Source organism: Alexandromys fortis, unplaced genomic scaffold, assembly GCF_014885135.2.
Source record: "Alexandromys fortis isolate MF-2015 unplaced genomic scaffold, M_Fortis_MF-2015_v1.1 scaffold_257, whole genome shotgun sequence".
Taxonomy (NCBI): Eukaryota; Metazoa; Chordata; class Mammalia; order Rodentia; family Cricetidae; genus Alexandromys; species Alexandromys fortis.
Window position 1 is genome coordinate 297871 of NW_026068134.1, and position 18779 is coordinate 316649.

General features: G+C 40.9%; 1 protein-coding gene across 1 annotated transcript in view; it reads left to right on the forward strand.

Annotated features, from left to right (window-relative positions):
* Eif2ak3 (eukaryotic translation initiation factor 2 alpha kinase 3) overlaps window positions 1–18779 on the forward strand; it is a 69511-nt gene that overhangs the window by 34947 nt on the left and 15785 nt on the right. The window contains exons 5-12 of the mRNA XM_050126431.1: window positions 1371–1605; window positions 2356–2518; window positions 3845–3985; window positions 5249–5371; window positions 5644–5864; window positions 8386–8498; window positions 10102–10224; window positions 11723–11872. Coding sequence (XP_049982388.1) covers window positions 1371–1605; window positions 2356–2518; window positions 3845–3985; window positions 5249–5371; window positions 5644–5864; window positions 8386–8498; window positions 10102–10224; window positions 11723–11872 — 1269 coding nt within the window. The remainder of the gene's footprint in view (window positions 1–1370; window positions 1606–2355; window positions 2519–3844; window positions 3986–5248; window positions 5372–5643; window positions 5865–8385; window positions 8499–10101; window positions 10225–11722; window positions 11873–18779) is intronic.

The window sequence follows — 18779 nt, forward strand, 5'->3', positions numbered from 1 at the left end:
TAGTTATCTTTATTTTTGTAATGCTGAGAATCAAACCCAGCTCTTTGCACGTGCTAGGCAATGTTCCATCCCTGAGCTGCAGTCCCAGCTCCTAGTTTTAGAAGAATCATTTACTCTGCTTTCTTTAAAACTACTAGCCATTCATTTGATGTAATACTTTTTGTTTCTCCAAATAATGAACCCCTTATGTAGTTTCTCCACTTAAATATGTGATTCAAATGTTAGCTATGCTGATCCTCTGTCATGCCCAGACTTTTTCAGCCTGATGCACTAAGGTCTGAGTGTATGTATAGTAAAAAAAAAAAAAAAAAAAACAATCATTTTAGATCCCATATTGATCTGTGAAGCTGAACCAGACTTGCAGATTTTGTCATCTGATGAAATAGAATTCAGGTGTCTGTCCTGAAATGTGTTTTTTCAAGCCTGATTTAAGAATGCATTTCTTCTTTCTGTTTTTATGGCCTGTGACTAGAGCTTCGCATTTCTGTGCTGCTCTTTATCCTGCTGAGACTGTTAAGTCTGAGAGCTCAGTGGGAGCTCGGCCACCTGGGAGCCGAAGTGCAGTTTAGCAGATTTGTGAGTTACCAGAACTGGATGATGTGGGGTTCTAAACTCTGGATTCCTTAGGAGTGTGTGTCTTCTAAGCTCCACGTTCCTTAAACATGAACATATATGTATATGTACTTATACATATATGTATATATATGTGTGTGTGCATTACTAAATTTCAGAATTCTTATTTAGACCATTTTCTTTCTAAGTGACATGATAGTTAAGTCAATAGTTAAGTAGCTTTCCTGTTTCATAACTGTAGAGGAAACATTGCTGCTTTATGGATAAGCATATGGACACCTAGGACAGCTGAATGATCCATCCACCATATCTTGGTTAATAGAGATCTGACAGTAGAGTTTAGGTGACTGAAAAAGTTGAAGTTGTTCAGCAAGGTTATCTTTCCATTAGAATCTAAAATTGATGCATGTACCTTGCCTTTTATATTGGTTTGTTGGTTTTATTGCACTTGAATGAAATGTGCTCAGGTGAATAAGAAGTTAAGTCAGGCTGCATGCTACTTCATTTTAAGTTGATTTTGTTGTGCTCTATGAGATGTGTTCATTTTTGAGAGAACATCTGGCATTAGGTGGTTCCCGTCCACAACCTCATAATGGTTGTTTACAAAGGATCAGCCGTGGTTCTTTCATGCCTTCTTGTGGTAGAAATCGGCATTGCGTGCCTTTCCAGAAAGTTATGGTGACTTTTTCTCTCATCACAAAATTGTTCTGTTTTCTTCTTCAGTCTAAAAACAGTGCGTATTATTTGGTCCCTTTGTTTAAATATAAGATTCTAAAACACACCTTTGTAAATTTAAGGTGGAATTTCAGTGTTGGCCACTTTGAACTTCGGTATATTCCAGACATGGAAACTAGAGCCGGATTTATTGAGAGCACCTTTAAACCCGGTGGAAACAAAGAAGACTCTAAAATTATTTCAGATGTGGAAGAACAGGAAGGTTCCATGCTGGACACGGTGATAAAGGTCTCCGTTGCTGATTGGAAGGTCATTGCGTTTAATAAGAAGGGAGGCCACCTGGAATGGGAGTATCAGGTATTGAGACCCCGGACTCGGTGACTGTGACCTCCAGTCCCTGTTTGATCAAACACTTTGCTAAGGGAGGTAACTTTGGATCCTCAACTCTTCTCTGCTTTAAAACTGTGACTTTAAGAGACATTTTGTGGAGCTGGCAAGGTGGTTCAATGAGTAATTACTTGTTGTACAAGCGTGAGAACCCGTGTTCACATCCCTAGCACCAACATGAAAAGCCAGGCCAGTGGATCCAGGTCAACAACCAACTCTGGGAAGGCAGAAAAGGGGCAGATGGATGGAGCTCACTGGAGCTCGCTGGCTGGCCATCCTAGCCTAAACAGTTAGTTCCTGGAGTTGGTGAGAGACCCTGTATCAAAGTAAGATGGGGGAGCTGAGAAGTAGAGCGCTCAGTGGATAATAGCGGTTGCTGCTCTTGCAGAGGACACACGTGAGATTTCTAGCACCCATGTGGCTACTCACAACTGCCTATAACTCCATTTACAGTAGATCCAACACTTCTGACCCAAATCCAACCACAGATCCCAGGCGTTCATGTGGTGCACAAACATTCATGCACACACAACACCCATATTCATAAAATAAGAATAAATAAATAAATAAATAAGAAGACAGCCAGCATCAACATTTAGCTTCCACATGCATGTGCATACTCACTCCACACATACAGAAAGAAACAATAAGTGACTAACATGTAAAGTTGAAACCTCTTAAATACCGCTCAAGTTACTGAGTGTTTCCCCTCTTGTCTAGTTCTGCACTCCGATCGCGTCTGCCTGGTTGGTCAGTGATGGCAAAGTCATCCCCATCAGTCTGTTTGACGACACAAGTTACACGACGAATGAAGAAGTCTTGGGAGATGACGAAGACATTGTAGAGGCTGCTCGAGGAGCCACAGAGAACAGCGTGTACTTAGGTGGGTAGATGTGGCTGGTGAACGGTCCACTGATGCCCAGAGCACCTCGTTGCTGAGCCTTCCCTAACATCTCTGCCTTGATTTCTACTCCTGCAGTCTTTCCAGCTGTCCAGTCTGCAGTCTAATTAGTACAGTGTATTCTAGACTTAACGTTAGAAATGCGTGGAAATGCTCTACTATTAGACACAAAATCCTCCCCTCGCATCTGCATAGGTTTGCTGTCCCCTTCCAGGCTGTAGTTTGCTTATTTCATGGCATTTTTACAGCTTTCCTGAGAAACAGAAGCAAACTTCTTTGCTTCTGGACTCCTGAGCTTGTCATATAAATACATCTTGAAGTTTTTTGCATATGTTTGGACTAGTTTGAGTTTTAGGTTGTCACAAAATTATATAAACTATATGCCACCCATATCTCAACCCAGTCTCCATGAAAAACTGTAACCTGAATGTCTTTGGCAACATGAATAAGTCAAATATATATTTAAATAATATATTCATGTAAGTAAAGAATGCCCTCCTTTTTGTAAAATAAAATAACATACATGTGTTCCAATAGCAATTGGCCAATCTGCTAGTCATGGCCCAGGAATTACAACTGTTTGCATAAACTTCCCTTACAGAGACAGTCATTTCATCTCTTTGAAACACGGGGAGGTTTGTTTGTTTGGTTTGTTTTAATATTTTGGTTGGAATGGTTTTCTGTTATTGAAAAGGTCTGTATATTTAGTGAGCAACATTATAGAGGCCTTAAGTAGCCATATATTTGTAAAACAGTGTAGTCGGACTTCAAATGGCCAGCTCCCAAATAATGACACAGGACTTCTTATTAAATATGAAAGCTTGGTCTTAGCTTAGGCTTGTTCCCAACTAGCTTTTGAAACTTAAATTAACCCATTTATATTATTATATGTTCTGGCATGTGTTTTTTTACCTCTCCTCTATAGTGTGCATCCCATTTCCTCTGTGTCTGGCTGGCGAATCTCTTACACCTCATATTTCTCCCAGAGTTCCCCTCTCTCCTGGAAGTTCCATCTATCCTCTCCCTCCTGACTGTTGGCCATTCAGCTCTTTATTAAACCAATCAGAAGGTGCCCTGGCAAAGACGTCTTCCCAGCGTACAGAAAGATCATCCACAACCTAACAGTGTAGAGGCCTTATGTATCTTGATTTTTGTTGAGTCATATGTAAACGCTTTGAATATCTTTCTTCTCTGGAAAGAACTGTGTAGTAGGCAAAGAAGTAAGTAGAATTCATCTAAGTGCCATAAGTCAAAGTGAACTTTTAAGAACACCGTCTCATGGCTGATGTGTTTTTGTGGTTGACCCAGGGATGTACAGAGGCCAGCTTTACCTGCAGTCATCCGTCAGAGTCTCAGAAAAATTCCCTACAAGCCCAAAGGCCTTGGAGTCTGTCAATAGCGAAAATGCAATTATTCCTCTGCCGACGATCAAATGGAAGCCCTTAATCCGTAAGTCACCTAGAAACTTTACAGATATCACTAAAGTGTCTAGGTAAGCCATGTGTGGTAGCACACACCTGCAACCTCCCAGCATTTGGAAGGTGGAAGCAGGAGGTTCAGAGGAGTTCAGGGTCCTATTTAGCTGCCAAGTGAGTCTGAGGTCAATCTGGGTTACAAGAGACTCTATCTCAAGAAAAGAACAAGCACACCTTTAATCCAAGCACTTGAGGGGCAGAAGCAGTTCACGTTCTGAGTTTGAGGCCAGCCTGGTCTGCACAGTGAGTTCCAGCCTATCAGGGCTACACAGTAAGACCCTGTCTCCAAAACAAACAATAATAGCTTTTAAAAAGAGAAAGAAAGAAAAGTATATACCAGGTGGTGGTGGTGCAGAAGTAGGCAGATCTCTGAGTTTGAGACCGGCCTAGTTTACAGAGCAAATCTGAGGACAGCCAGGGCTACGCCTAAGACCCTGTCTCAATAAATAAATAAATAAATAAGTGAAAAAGTTACATGATTATCACATTTTTTTAAAAATATTTATTTATTTATTGTGTATACAATATTCTGTCTGTGTGCATGTCTGCAGGCACCAGACCTCTTTAAAGATGCTTGTGAGTCACTATGTGGTTGCCGGGAATTGAACTCAGGACCTTTGGAAGAGCAGGCAATGCTCTTAACCACTGAGCCATCTCTCCAGCCCTTATCACATTTTTTTGTGAAGAATAAATTAATTGAAGTACTGGGATAATCCTTTAGTTATTTTTCCACACCTTTTGTTAGTTTTTTATTGTAAATGTTGTATTTGAACTATTTAATTTTATTATGGGAAGTGCATGCCCCGGGCACGTGAATGAGTCTAAGGACAGCTGTGGAGTAATTCGCTCCTTCCACTTTCATAAGGGTTCCAAGATCAGACTCAAGTTTGAGGCTTCTATGGCAAATGCCTTTACCCAACTAACTGCCCTGCTGATTAAGTGATTTTTTTTGTATGACTTTCTGCATCTATTGTTTTGAGATATGACCTGCAATGCCAAGGTTCATCTCCAACTCCTGAGCTCAGATACCTCCTTCTCTCCAAGAGCTTGCACTGCAGGTGCAGACCGTCTTCCTAGTCTTGTGCTCTATGTAGGACTGTTTGATTCTCAGCAGCAAGGGTGTTGGGCTCTTTGACCTGCGTTCTTGAACTGAGCTGTAGGTGAGCATCCGCTAAGTGAGCGCAAGAGCCTAGCCTTCCACTAAAGTCACGTGATTAATTGTTTGCATTCCTTTTAGATTCTCCTTCCAGGACTCCCGTCTTGGTCGGGTCTGATGAATTTGACAAATGCCTAAGTAATGATAAGTTTTCCCATGAGGAATACAGTAATGGTGCACTTTCAATCCTCCAGTATCCATATGGTAAGTGTCACTACTCCTAAGTGGAAATTAAACAATCGTCTCATTCAGTTACTTGAAGTTAATTAATAGAATTCAGATGAAGGTAAGCTGATTGACACATAGAAGAATAAAAAAATAAATTTGGGAGGCAGTGAGCAGTACAAGCTTCACAGCTAGACTGTAAGGGTTTCAGGACAGTCAGGGCTACACAGAGAAACCCTGCCTTGAAAAAAAAGGTGGGTAGGACTATTATACTTGTCTTAACAGGAAAACCCTTTTGATTGCTTTCTCAGACAATGGTTACTATCTGCCATATTACAAGAGAGAGAGGAATAAACGGAGCACACAGATCACAGTCAGATTCCTGGAGAGCCCACACTACGGCAAGAGCATCCGCAAGAAGGACCCCGTCCTCCTCCTGCACTGGTGGAAGGAAATATTTGGAACAATATTGCTTTGCATCGTAGCTACAACCTTTATTGTGCGCAGGCTTTTCCATCCTCAGCCCCACAGGGTAAGATGCTCTTTCAACCCGATGTGCTTCAAAGTATCTGCTGTACAGAAAGCTCACGGTAGGAGAAGTTAATGTGTTCTGATTTTACCACAGGTCACTTATGCTTATATAGTCGTCCATCACTTAGCCAAGAAGGTAACATTCTGGGAAATGTGTCACCAGGCAGTTCTATCACTGTGCAAAGGTCCTCGAGTGTACTTCCACTCTAAATGGCCAAGACTGTTGCATGCTAGACATTATAACACAGCCTGCTACTGCAAGACTGCTGCAGTCTTACACAGTGTGTGCTTACAACACAGCATTTAGTGTCTGTGTATCTGAAACAGATAAAGCCCAATAATAAAGAATACTAGCCACCGTTGGTTTTTAACTCTATTCTATGTTACGGGAAGGCTGGAGTGGTGGTTCCGTGGTTAGGAGCACTTGCTGCTCTTGTGTGCCCACATCAGACAGCTCTTAACTGCCTGTAACTCCAATGACAGGGGATCTGACAGCCTCTTCTGTTCTCCATATTCTGACATAGAGTCATGCACACACATACACACATACAAAAATAAGATACCTTTCAGTTATTATAATAATATGTGTAGAGCAAACTGTTGTTCGTGTGCCGTGGAGGCCTGAATGGCTGTGGTGTGAGGCATGGCTGCACCCCATGTCTGCTTCCTTGTCTGCACTTGGTCCTCTGGCCTTTGCACTCGGGCTTTCATTCCTGCTGCTCACAAAGCTGACCTTGACCAGAGCTCTGGATGATCCTTGGTTGACACAGTGGACAGTTTTCCTGTCCCCAGCTGAGCCTCTGATGACACTGTTGGATGCTTCTCTTTGACTGTTTTTGTCTGACTTCCTGCCCCAGGCCCTCCCAGTCTTCATGGAAGTTAGTGCCTCCTACAGGACTTCACCCTTCTCTGCTCCTCCCAGCCCCACCCTGCACCTCGGGGCTCCACGGAGTCTCCTCACATGTTCTCTTCTTCTTAGCACCAAGCATCTTAGAGACCCCCAAATCCCACCCACCTCCCTCTATTTTTGTTTTTATAGAAAGGGGCTTACCGTGTAGCCCATGTTGACCAGAACTGACTGCAGTTGGCCTGCATCAACTTCCTGGTTTGCTCCCAGATCCAAATCGTTTCTCTGGAGCAACTGTCTAGATAGAACTATACAATTAGCTCAGATGAGCCGTAGCTCACACTGTGCTCATCCATCCATCCCACCCCCAGCCTGTCTCGCTGGCTTTTTCTGTCTCAGACCACAGTGTTCTTACCTGCTCTCTATTCTCTCCGGCACCAGTCACCAGTTCTGTCAAGGTCTTCTTCCTAAATATTTTCAGTTTTCACATCCTCGGTACAGATAACCATCACTTGCTCATCTTCTGATCACTGAAGTATCCTCTAACTGGGCTCATGCCTCTCGTCCACTTCCTATCTACAAGCCAGTCTCCATCCCCACTCCATATTAACTCATTTCCTAACATTAAAACTCTAATAACTGACTTTACATTTTTGATAGAATAAGTTTGTCCTTCAAAAACTTAAGGGTTCCCTGTGAGTCATGCTCTACCTTTCTGTACTCAACTTTCCCCACACCTGAGTCCTTAGATTCCTGAGTTAGGCTCTCTGCTTATGTCAGAAACACCCTCAGGCTGGAGAGATGGCTCAGAAGTTAAAGGCACTCACTGGCTGCCCTTCCAGAGATCCTGAGTTCACTTCCTAGCAACCAGCCACATGGTGGCTCACAACCATCTATAACGTGATCTGATTACCTCCTTCTGGCATGCAGGCGTACATGCAGACATAATACATTTACATAATTAATAATAAATAAACCCTCTTCCCCTTGCTAATACATTTAATAGGGACTGTCTTGTTTCTCTCTGCTGCAGATGATGTTCTGGAACAAGTTAGTCACTTGTCCAGCTCTCCAGTCCCTTACATAACACCTAGCAAGACAAGAATTAGTTATAGAATAGATGAGCCATGATTACCTCTGCTAATATTTAATATTCTCTAGAAAGTCCTTCTGAGGTTGCTAAAGAGACATTGCCAAGTTCAATTTCCTGTAGTCAGAATATTTTTAAAAGCATCTACAAGGGGTGGAGAGATGGCTCAGAGGTTAAGATCACTTCTCTTGAAGAGGACCCAGGTTCAGTTCCCTGTACCCACAGCGCATCTCACAGCCATCTGTAATTGTATTCTAGGGGATCTGACATGTTCTTCTGGCCATGGTAAGCACTTACACACATATATACGTAGGGTACATACACATACATGAAGGCAAACATTCATACACATAAAATAAAATATTTTTAAAAGAGTGAAGAACAAAAACCCATTTACTGACAATAGGGCTGGCAATGGGAATTAAGCCTATTGAGATACAGTAAAGGGAATCGCTCTTCTTGCGTGTGTGCTTTTCATTTTCCCAGTGCCGTTTGTTTTTCAATGTTATCTCTTGAACTAAGATGATCAGCTGACTTCCGTTCAGCTTTGTACTAACAGTAAGTAACTGCTTTCTACCTTCTCAGCAAAGGAAGGAGTCTGAAACTCAGTGTCAGACTGAAAATAAATACGATTCTGCGAGTGCTGATGCCAGTGACAGTAGCTGGAACGACGTTAAACACTCAGGCTACGTGTCCCGGTAGGTGTCTTGGGAAGTGATGCATACAAACAGCCTCTGGTGTGTTCAGCTGTGAGTTCAAATCCCAGTTTTGTCATCCTCCAGCTCAGATGTTAGCAAAATGAGACTTAGTTATGTCTTACATCACATATGAGATGTCACTCTTTTTAGAAGCTAGGAAGGTGGTACCATCGGTCCTGGAACTGTTGAGGGCTTTTGCATTTGAGGAGGCGGATTTGTACTGAGGTCTTTGACTCGCTATTTTTGGGAATTCAGATGATCGCTCTTCCTTCTCTGTGGAGGTAATTGGCCCAGGGAGGGTTGGCATCGATTATGTCTCCTCCTTAGCTGTTCTCTGAACAGCTGAGGCAACTACTAAATTAACATGTGTGTGCAAGTCATAGCTTACTTCATAAGAACGACTCCTCAGAACAGCTGAGCCTCCATCTGTGGGGGTGCATTAATCCTCACAGTAACTCAACAGACATTTGAGAGACCTTTGATTGCCAGCTAGTGTCCAGATTCTAGAAAGACAAAAAGAAACAAAAATGTTTTGCCCACATTTATGGTCCCCATGATGCAGTCGTGCTGAGACACCTGAGCTTCATTGTGACTGCAAAAGAAAGTATTCTGTACACTATGTGGACAGTGCAATGGAACAGTTAAACAGCCGAGATCAGAACGAAGGAGGGTGAGGTTTCATTAAATGCAAAGAAGCAGCTATCCAGGAGAGTGCATGGTAGTAACAAGAAGCCTGAGCCTGAGCGGGCACAATGCACAGCATAGGCCGGACCCCGTCTTCTGTGTTCTCATTACAGTGCCCAGAATGCACAGCTAAGAATTTATGACATTAATTCCAGCGTGGGGAACACAACTCAAATATGAACTGGTTTTAGAGTGAGAAATACAATCATGAGACACACTTTACCCTCTGAACCTGACAAGAAACTGAAGAGAGCCAGTCATGGTGGCTCATGGCAGTAATTCAAACAGTAGGGAGGCCAGAGCAGGAGGACTGTCATGAGGCGCCACAGGGAGGCTGCAGGTGACAGCGACACCCACATGTGACTGACAGTGGGGAACTGAGCTGCCCTGGACACTGGTGGGTGTACTGACTGGTGAGGCCATTCTATTGGAGTCAGCTTTGGTACCTAGAGTTCCAGCTGTGTACTTAAATGTAATAAGATTAACTTTCCTAAGAGAAAATTTACAAGCAATGAAATAGTGTGAAAGAGCATCTTTAAAAGAGTCAGAAATGCCGAAGAAAACTTAGAGAATGGAGAGGTGGTAGTGTGATCGCTGATGGAAAGTTCTGTATCGAACAGATCAAGGGTACAGTTGCTGTAAGGACAAATGAGGGCCAACTAAGCAAGGAATTTATTACTTATGCATGTGGAATTTATAAGTATGTATGCGTGTTTGCTTATTTATGCACACAGGTGAACCTAGAATACTGCTAGTAAAATTCAAGCTGTGCTTTTTGTGAAATACATTCTGAGAGTTTACAGAGTTCTTGCATTTATGTATGATGATACAATATTGAACTGTTTCTGTTTCATATTGAAATATTATAACATTTAAAATTACTTCAAACTTTTAAAATTTTGTATGTATTTCTTTAAAGATATCTAACAGATTTTGAGCCAATTCAGTGCTTGGGTCGTGGTGGCTTTGGAGTTGTCTTTGAAGCTAAAAACAAAGTAGATGATTGCAATTATGCTATCAAGAGGATCCGTCTCCCCAATAGGTAATGGACAATGCAATTAGTACATTGGATCTCATCTCAAGGCAAATTGTCTTCCTTGTGCTCCGTAGTCACAGTGTAGCTTCTTCTTCCAACTTTGTGGTTCTGAATGCTGCCAAGTCGCAGTGGTCTTAAAGCTGTGAGCTGTAGATTCTGTAGATTGTTTTAAAGTCTGGTCTTTAGACTGAGGGAGAGATGACTTGGAGGTTAACACACTTACTGCACAAGCATGAAGACAGAGTTCAGATCCCACCACCCAAATAAAGAGCTGGGCATCCTGCACACACCTGCAACACCAGTGCCAAATGGGATGGACACAGGAGGGTTGTGAGGCCCTGGTTTCTAACCTAGGTTTAAGAAAGAAGAAGAAAAGAAAAAGCAAGCTCGAGGTTCAGAAAGACCCTGCCTTAACAGGAATATGATGGAGAGTGAGAGAGATAAGGGAGGGTGCCCAGCGCCTTCCTCTGGCCTTCAGGTGTCCACGCACACACATGAGCATTTACCACCATCACACAACATAAGTACACAGACATATATGTGAATTCTTGAGATTTCCCCACAGGCAAGTGTAAGAACTGTAGTCACAGCATTTCAGAATATTTTTGCTATAATGTATTAGTTGGCTTTTCACTAACGTAACAAGAGAACAGATAATTCACCTTAGAGCTGCTTGTTTGGGATCGTTCTTCCTGAGGTGTCAGTTGATGATGAGTTGGACTGTGGCAAGAGAGAGAACATGTGGTGGAGAAGCTTACAGTTCACCTCATGACTAGGGAGAAAGGAGGAGACTCGAACTCAGCAGATCCCCTTCAAGGGCTCCAGGGATGTTACATATCCAAACTACAGCTTGTGGCTTACCCCTATTAAAACAAGAGCTGTCCTGGACCTGGTGGTGCATGCCTATAACCCCAGTACTCAGGAGGCTGAGGTGGGAGGGTCCTGTTTCTCACTGCTGTACAAATGCCTCCTTAGTCGGGGAGCACAGGGAGATGGACGCTGCTGCTGCTGCAGTCAGGGAGCACGGGGAGATAGACGCTGCTGCTGCAGTCGGGGAGCACGGGGAGATGGACGCTGCTGCTGCAGTCGGGGAGCACAGGGAGATGGACGCTGCTGCTCAACTTCCATCCTTTTTTTTTGTCTGACAGTTGACAGGTCTGTCTGTCTACATAGATCATCCCTCACTGCATGTCCAGTGACTTACATCTCCTAGATGACTCTATGCTCTCATGAACCAACAGACATTTAAGAGTCACTAGTGATTTTTATTTGGCTAAGAAAGTTTATTTACATGAGGAAGTAGGTTTGTCTGTAGCCATTATTTCCAGAAAGGCCAAAAAACAGAACAAAACAAAACACTAAAATCCACTTTTGTTTGTAATTTAGTACTTAATATGTACCTAAGACTAAGTCATGTTCTTGATTTTATATTCACTGACTTCTATCGTATACTCCAGTTTTCACCATTGGACATCAAATAACCATCCCATCGTCTGTGTTTCAGGGAATTGGCAAGGGAAAAGGTGATGCGTGAAGTCAAGGCCCTGGCTAAGCTGGAACACCCAGGCATTGTGAGGTACTTCAATGCCTGGCTGGAAACACCGCCAGAAAAGTGGCAAGAGAAGATGGATGAAATCTGGCTTAAAGACGAAAGGTAACTCCGTTAGACTTATAATGTGTCTCCTTCAAGGCTGATGCTTTGCTGTGAAAATGGTTGTAATGTGAGGGGCCAGATTGTTGGGGTTTCTGTCACGCCTGGTACCCCATAGCCAGCAAGCCCCAAAGAAAATCACACAGAGGTCTCCATAAGTTATAAAACTGATTGGCCCATTAGCTCAGGCTACATATTAGCCCTTGTAACTTATATTAACCCATTGTCTTATCTATGCTAGCCACATGGCTCAGTACCTTTCTAAGAGGGGCAGCTCACATGTTGCTTCTTTGGTGGTCTGTGCAGTACTGGGAGGAATCAGCTTCCTCCTTCCCAGATTCTCCTGTTCTCATTGCATCATTTCTTCTTCTTGTCTGGTTTTCCTGCCTATACTTCCTGTCTGACCAATCAGCATTTATTTAAAATATGACTGACAGAATACAGACAATACTCCCACACCACTTCCCCCTCTTTAAAAAAAAAAAAAGGAAAATATCCATAGTCCATTTTTTTGGGAATGTGGGCGTAGTATTCCAGGTTACTTCCAGCTGGTTGGGGGTGCTGATAATCTTATGGGGACCTAAAGAAAATTGAGAGTTATGATCAAGTCCTGACTGAAGTATCCTGTGAGTCTTGATCATCTCAGGCAGCAGTCTTGAACCTGTTTTGGATGAAGAACTCAGACAGCTGGGCCATCTATTCCTGCCAGAGATTTCTCAGGTGGTCTTCCTTGATCAAAGCTGATTTTTCTTAACTCTGAATAAATCCACAGCCTCTCGTTTTCTGTGGAAACAAAAGCAAAATCTCTTCTCCAAAGTAACATACCTTTTGACTTCAATTTTGAAGTCAAAGTATTTTCAAAATATTTATCTTGGGTTAGTTCAGCAGCATTTATAAGCAAATATCTTTTAGTAGCTGTTGCTCCTTCCTTAGCATTCAAACAATTTAAAGAGAGCATAGCATACAGTATCAAGAGTCTCTGTGTAATTTCCATCTTTATGTGGCTTTACTTTAATATGTATTTCTTTTATTTTTACTTTTACTTTTTGGCTTTTTGAGACAGGTTCTCTGTATCTTTGTCCTGGAACTCCCTCTGTAAACCAGGCTATCCTTGAACTCACAAAGATCTGTCTGTCTCTGCCTCCCAGGCAAATCCTATCGGTGTGTGTGCCACCACAACCGGCTACTCTCTTTTTTTTCTTTCTTTCTTTCTTTTTTTTTTTTTTACTTTGAGAACTTTAACTTTTAGCCTGTATATGTTTTAACACACTGTAAACCATTTAGAGGTTTTCTTCCTCTTTGAATCTCTCTTTCCTGTATATCTCTCTTTTTCTGACCACATGGGTCTTTAATTTGTTAAGGAATATGGAGAAGATTAAAACCATGACTTTGACAACTAGATCTAGCTCATTCCTTAGCTTTATGAAATTCTACCCTCATGGTGGAGGTACCAGTTGTAGCCACATTGTTTGCCTCAACTCTATGGCATTTTAAGGTTCTTGCCAGCAAGCAAGCTGGAACAATGTGTCCATAAACAACATTCAAAAGCTCCTATGGTGTTTCAAAGACCTTGCCAGGAAGCAAGCTGCAACAGTGTGTTTATAACTCCATAGTCCAAACTGCCTGCTTGAAAGAGTCAGAGTTTTCCCCGGCAGGATGACCCAGAAAGCTGGCATTTTAAAACAGAGCAGCTTTTTTCCTGCTACAGCTGAAAACTGAAATGCTTTACTCTAGTCTTTCCCAAGCTTTCTCAGGCTTTCTGTGGATGCAGTTATCCACATGGGTGCCATTCTGTAACATGAGGATCGGCTTGTTGGGGTTTCTGTCACGCCTGGTACCCCACAGCCGGAAAGCCCCAAAGAAAATCACACAGAGGTCTCCATAAGTTATAAGCTGATTGGCTCATTAGCTCAGGCTACATATTAGCTCTTGTAACTTATATTAACCCATTGTCTTATCTATGCTAGCCACATGGCTCAGTACCTTTCTCAGAGGGGCAGCTCACATGTTGCTTCTTTGGTGGTCTGTGCAGTACTGGGAGGAATCAGCTTCCTCCTTCCCAGAATTCTCCTGTTCTCATTGCATCATTTCTTCTTCTTGTCTGGTTTTCCTGCCTATACTTCCTGTCTGGCCAATCAGTGTTTGTTTAAAACATGATTGACAGAATACAGACAATACTCCCGCACCACATGGTGTCATTTGGTAGCCTGGAAAAGGAAGTGTGATAGCATCTGTCCTATGTCATCAGGTTATTTCTTGCCTCTTGTTAAGTGCCTGAGATTTGGTTTTGGCTTTCTCAATATGCTTTTTCTTAGTATGAATAATATTCAAGGGACCCACAATGACTTTTCTTAATATGAAATGCTTCTGTGTTTATCCTTTTTTTTTTTTTTTGCCTTTTGTTTTTAAATGAGGTTTTGCTTTTGGCAGTTGACAGTTTATAACTCCATCTTAAGTAGGCTTAGGCAACTTCAGGGGTTTTTTTTATTATTGATTTTTATTGAGCTTAACATTTTTCTCTGCTCCCCTCCCTGCCTCTCCACTCCCCTTCAACCCTCTCCCAAGGTCCCCATGCTCCCAATTTACTTAGGAGATTTTGTCTTTTTATACTTCCCATGTAGATTAGATCCAAGTACATCTCTTTTAGGGTCCTCATTGTTGTCTAGGTTCTCTGGGATTTTGATTGTAGGCTGGTTTTCTTTGTTTTATATTTAAAAACTACCTATGAGTGAGTACATGTGATAATTGTCTTTCTGTGTCTGAGTTACCTCACTCAAAATGATGTTTTCTGGCTCCATCCATTTGCCTGCAAAATTCAAGATGTCGTTATTTTTCTGCTGTGTAGTACTCCATTGTGTAAATGTACCACATTTTCCTAATCCATTCTTTGATCGAGGGGCATTTAGGTTGTTTCCACGTTCTGGCTATGACAAACAAAGCTGCTATAAACATAGTTGAGCACATGTCCTTGTGGCACGATTGAGCATCCTTTGGATATATACCCAAAAGTGGTATTACTGGGTCTTGAGGAACGTTGTTTCCTAATTTTCTGAGAAATTGCTGCACAAACATCAAAATGGGCTGTACCAGCTTGCATTCCCACCAACAATGCAGAAGTGTTCCCTTTACCCCATAACCTGTCCAGCATAAGTTGTCATCAGTGTTTTTGATCTTGGCCATTCTTACAGGTGTAAGATGGAATCTCAGCGTTGTTTTGATTTGCATTTCTCTGATGACTAAGAATGTTGAGCATTTCCTTAAGTGTCTTTAGGCCATTTTAGATTCCTCTGTTGAGAGTTCTCTGTTTAGATATGTACTTCATTTTTTTTTTATTGGATTACTTCTTTTAATTACCAGTTTCTTGAGTTCTTTGTATATTTTGGAGATCAGATCTCTGTCTGATGTGGGGTTGGTGAAGATCTTTTCCCATTCTGTAGGCTGTCGTTTTGTCTTGTTGACCATGTCCTTTGCTTTACAGAAGCTTTTCAGTTTCAGGAGATCCCATTTATTAATTGTTTCTCAAAATGTCTGTGCTGCTGGGGTGATATTTAGGAAGTGGTCTCCTGTTAACAATGCATTCAAGTATACATCCCACTTTCTTTTCTATAAGGTTCAGTGTGGCTGGCTTTATGTTGAGGTCTTTGATCCATTTGGACTTGAGTTTTGTGCATGGTGATAGATATGGATCTATTTTCATTCTTCTACGTGTTGATATCCAGTTATGCCAGCACCATTTGTTAAATATACTTTCTTTTTTCCATTTGATATTTTTTGCTTCTTTGTCAAAAATCAGTTGTTCAAAAGTGTGTGTATTAATATCCAGGTCTTCAGTTCAGTTTCGTTGGTCCTCCTGTCTGTTTTTATGCCAATACCAGGCTGTTTTCAGTTCTGTAGCTCCGTAGTAGAGTTTGAAGTCAGGGATTGTGATGCCTCTAGAAATTCTTTTACTGTACAGGATTGTTTTGGCTATCCTAGATTTTTTGCTTTTCCATTGAAGTTGAGTACCATTCTTTCAAGTTCTGTAAAGAATTTTGCTGGGCATTGCATTGAATTTGTAGATTTGTTGGGGTTTTTTTTGTTGTTGTTTTGTTTTTTTGTTTGTTTGTTTGTTTTGTAAGATTGCCATTTTTACTGTGTTAATTCTGCCTACCCGAGAGCATGGGAGATCTTTGCACTTTCTGGTGTCTTCTTCAATTTCTTTCTTCAAAGATTTAAAGTTCTTGTCATACAAGTCTTGTTTGGTTAGAGTTACTCTGAGATATTTCATGCTATTTATGGCAGCTGTACAGGGTGATATTTCTCTCATTTCTTTCTCAGCCCATTTATCATCTGAGGACTATTCATTTTTTTGAGTTGATTTTGTATCCTGCTACATTACTGAAAGTGTTTGTGAGTTGTAGAAGTTTCTTGGTAGAATTTTGGGGATCACTTCTGTAAACTATCATATCATCAGCAAATAGTGAGAGTTTGACTTCTTTTTCGATTTGTATCCCCTTGATCTCCTTTTATTGTTTTTATTACTCTAGCTAGAACCTCAAGAACTATATTGAAAAGATATGGAAAGAGTGGGCAGCCTTGTTTTGTTCCTGATTTCAGTGGAATCGCTGGGAGTTTCCATTTAGTTTGATGTTGGCTGTTGGCTTGCTGTATATTGCCTTTATTATGATTAGGTATGTTCCTTGTATCCCTGTTCTCTCCAAGACCTTTATCATGAAGGGATGTTGTATTTTGTCAAAAGCTTTTTCAGCATCTATTGAGATGATCATGTGGTTTTCATTTTTCAGTTTGTTTATATGGTGGATTACATCGACAGATTTTCGTATGTTAAACCATCCCTGCATCTCTGGAATGAAGCCTACTTGATCATGGTGAATGATGGTTCTGATGTGTTCTTGGATTCAATTTGCCAGTATTTTATTTAGTATTTTTACATCAATGTTCATGAGTGAGATTGGTCTGTAATTCTCTTTCTTAGTAATGTCTTTCTGTGGTTTAGGTATCAGGGTAATTGTAGCCTCATAAAAAGAGTTTGGCAATGTTCCTTCTGTTTCTGTTGTGTGGAACAATTGAGGAGTATTGGTATTCGTTCTTCTTTGAAAATCTTATAGAATTCTGAGCTGAATCCATCTGGTCCTGAGCTTTTTATGGTTGGGAGACTTTTGATGACTGTTTCTATTTCTTCAGCAATTATAAGTCTGTTTAATTTGCTTATCTGGTCTTGATTTAATTTTGGTAAGTGATATTTATCCAGAAAGTTGTCCATTTCCTTTAAGTTTTCAAATTTTGTGAAATATAGATTTTTGAAATATGACCTGATGATTTTCTGTATTTCCTCCGTGTCTGTTGTTGTGTCCCCCTTTTCATTTCTGATTTTGTTAATTTAGATGTTCTCTCTTTGCCTTTTGATTAGTTTCAATAAAGGTTTGTCTATTTTGTTGATTTTTCTCAAAGATCCAACTTTTTTTCTCATTGATTCTTTGTATTGTTTTCTTTGCTTCTATTTTGTTGATTTCAGCTCTCAGTTTGATTATTTCCTGCTGTCTAGTTCTCTTGGATGAGTTTGCTTCTTTTGTTCTAAAGTTTTTAAATGTTTTGTTTATTCACTAGTGTGGGATTTTTCCAGCTTCTTTTCCCCCCCAGCTTCTTTATGTAGGCATTTAGTGCTATGAACTTTCCTCTTAACAGTGCTTTTGTTGTGTTCCATAAATTTGAGTATTTTGTGTAGTCATTTTCATTGAATTTTAGGAAGTCTTTAATTTCTCCCTTTATTTCTTCCTTGACCCATTGATGATTCAGGTGAGCACTCTTTAATTTCCATATGTTTGTGGGCTTTCTGGAATTAGTATTGCTGTTGAAAACTAGTTTTAAGCCATGGTGATCTGATAAGGTACATTGGGTTATTCCAATTTTTTTTTTTTCTGTTGAGGTTTGTTTTGTTACCGAGTGTGTGGTCAATTTTTGAGAAGGTTCCATGAGGTACTGAGAAGAAGGTATATTCTTTTATGTTTGCATGGGATAGTCTACAGATGTCTCTTAAGTCCATTTGAGTCATAGCATCTGTTAGTTTCCTTATTTCTCTGTTAATTTTTTGTCTGACCCATCCAGTGATGCGAGGGGAGTGTTGAAGTCTCCCACTATTAGTGTATGGGGTTTAATGTATGATTTAAGCTTTAGAAGTGTTTCTTTTACATGGGAGTACCCTTGTATTTGGGGCATAGATGTTCAGTATTGAGATTTTCTTTTTCTTTTTTTTTTCTATTTAGTTTTTCAAGACAGGGTTTCTCTGTAGCTTTGGAGCCTGTCCTGGCACTAGCTCTTGTAGACCAGGCTGGCCTCGAACTCAGAGATCCACCTGCCTCTGCCTCCCGAGTGCTGGGATTAAAGGTGTGTGCCACCACTGCCCGGCAAGTATTGAGATTTTCTCTTGATGGATTTTTCCTGTGACTAATATGAAATGACCTTGTCTCTTTTCACTGATTTTTAGCTTGACGTCTGTTTTGTTAGATATTAGGATGGCTACACCTGCTTGTTTCTTAGGTCCCTTTATTCTGAGATGATGTCATCTTTGAGGTTGAGATGTTTCTTATATGCAGAAGATGGATTCTGTTTTCATATCCCATCTGTTAGCCTGTGCCTTTTTTATAGGTGAGTTGAGTCCATTTACATTAAGGGATATTAATGACCAGTGATTGCTAAATCCTGTTAATTTAGTTTTCATTGTTGATGATGTTAATTTGTGTGTTTTTCCCTTCTTTGGGATTTGCTGCTATGAGACCATCAATTGTCTGTGTTTTTGTATAGCTAACTTCCTTAGGTTGGAGTTTTTCTTCTAATATTTTGTATAGGGCTGGGTTTGTGGCTAGGTATTGGTTAGATCTGGTTTTGTCATGGAATATCTTTTTTTTAATTT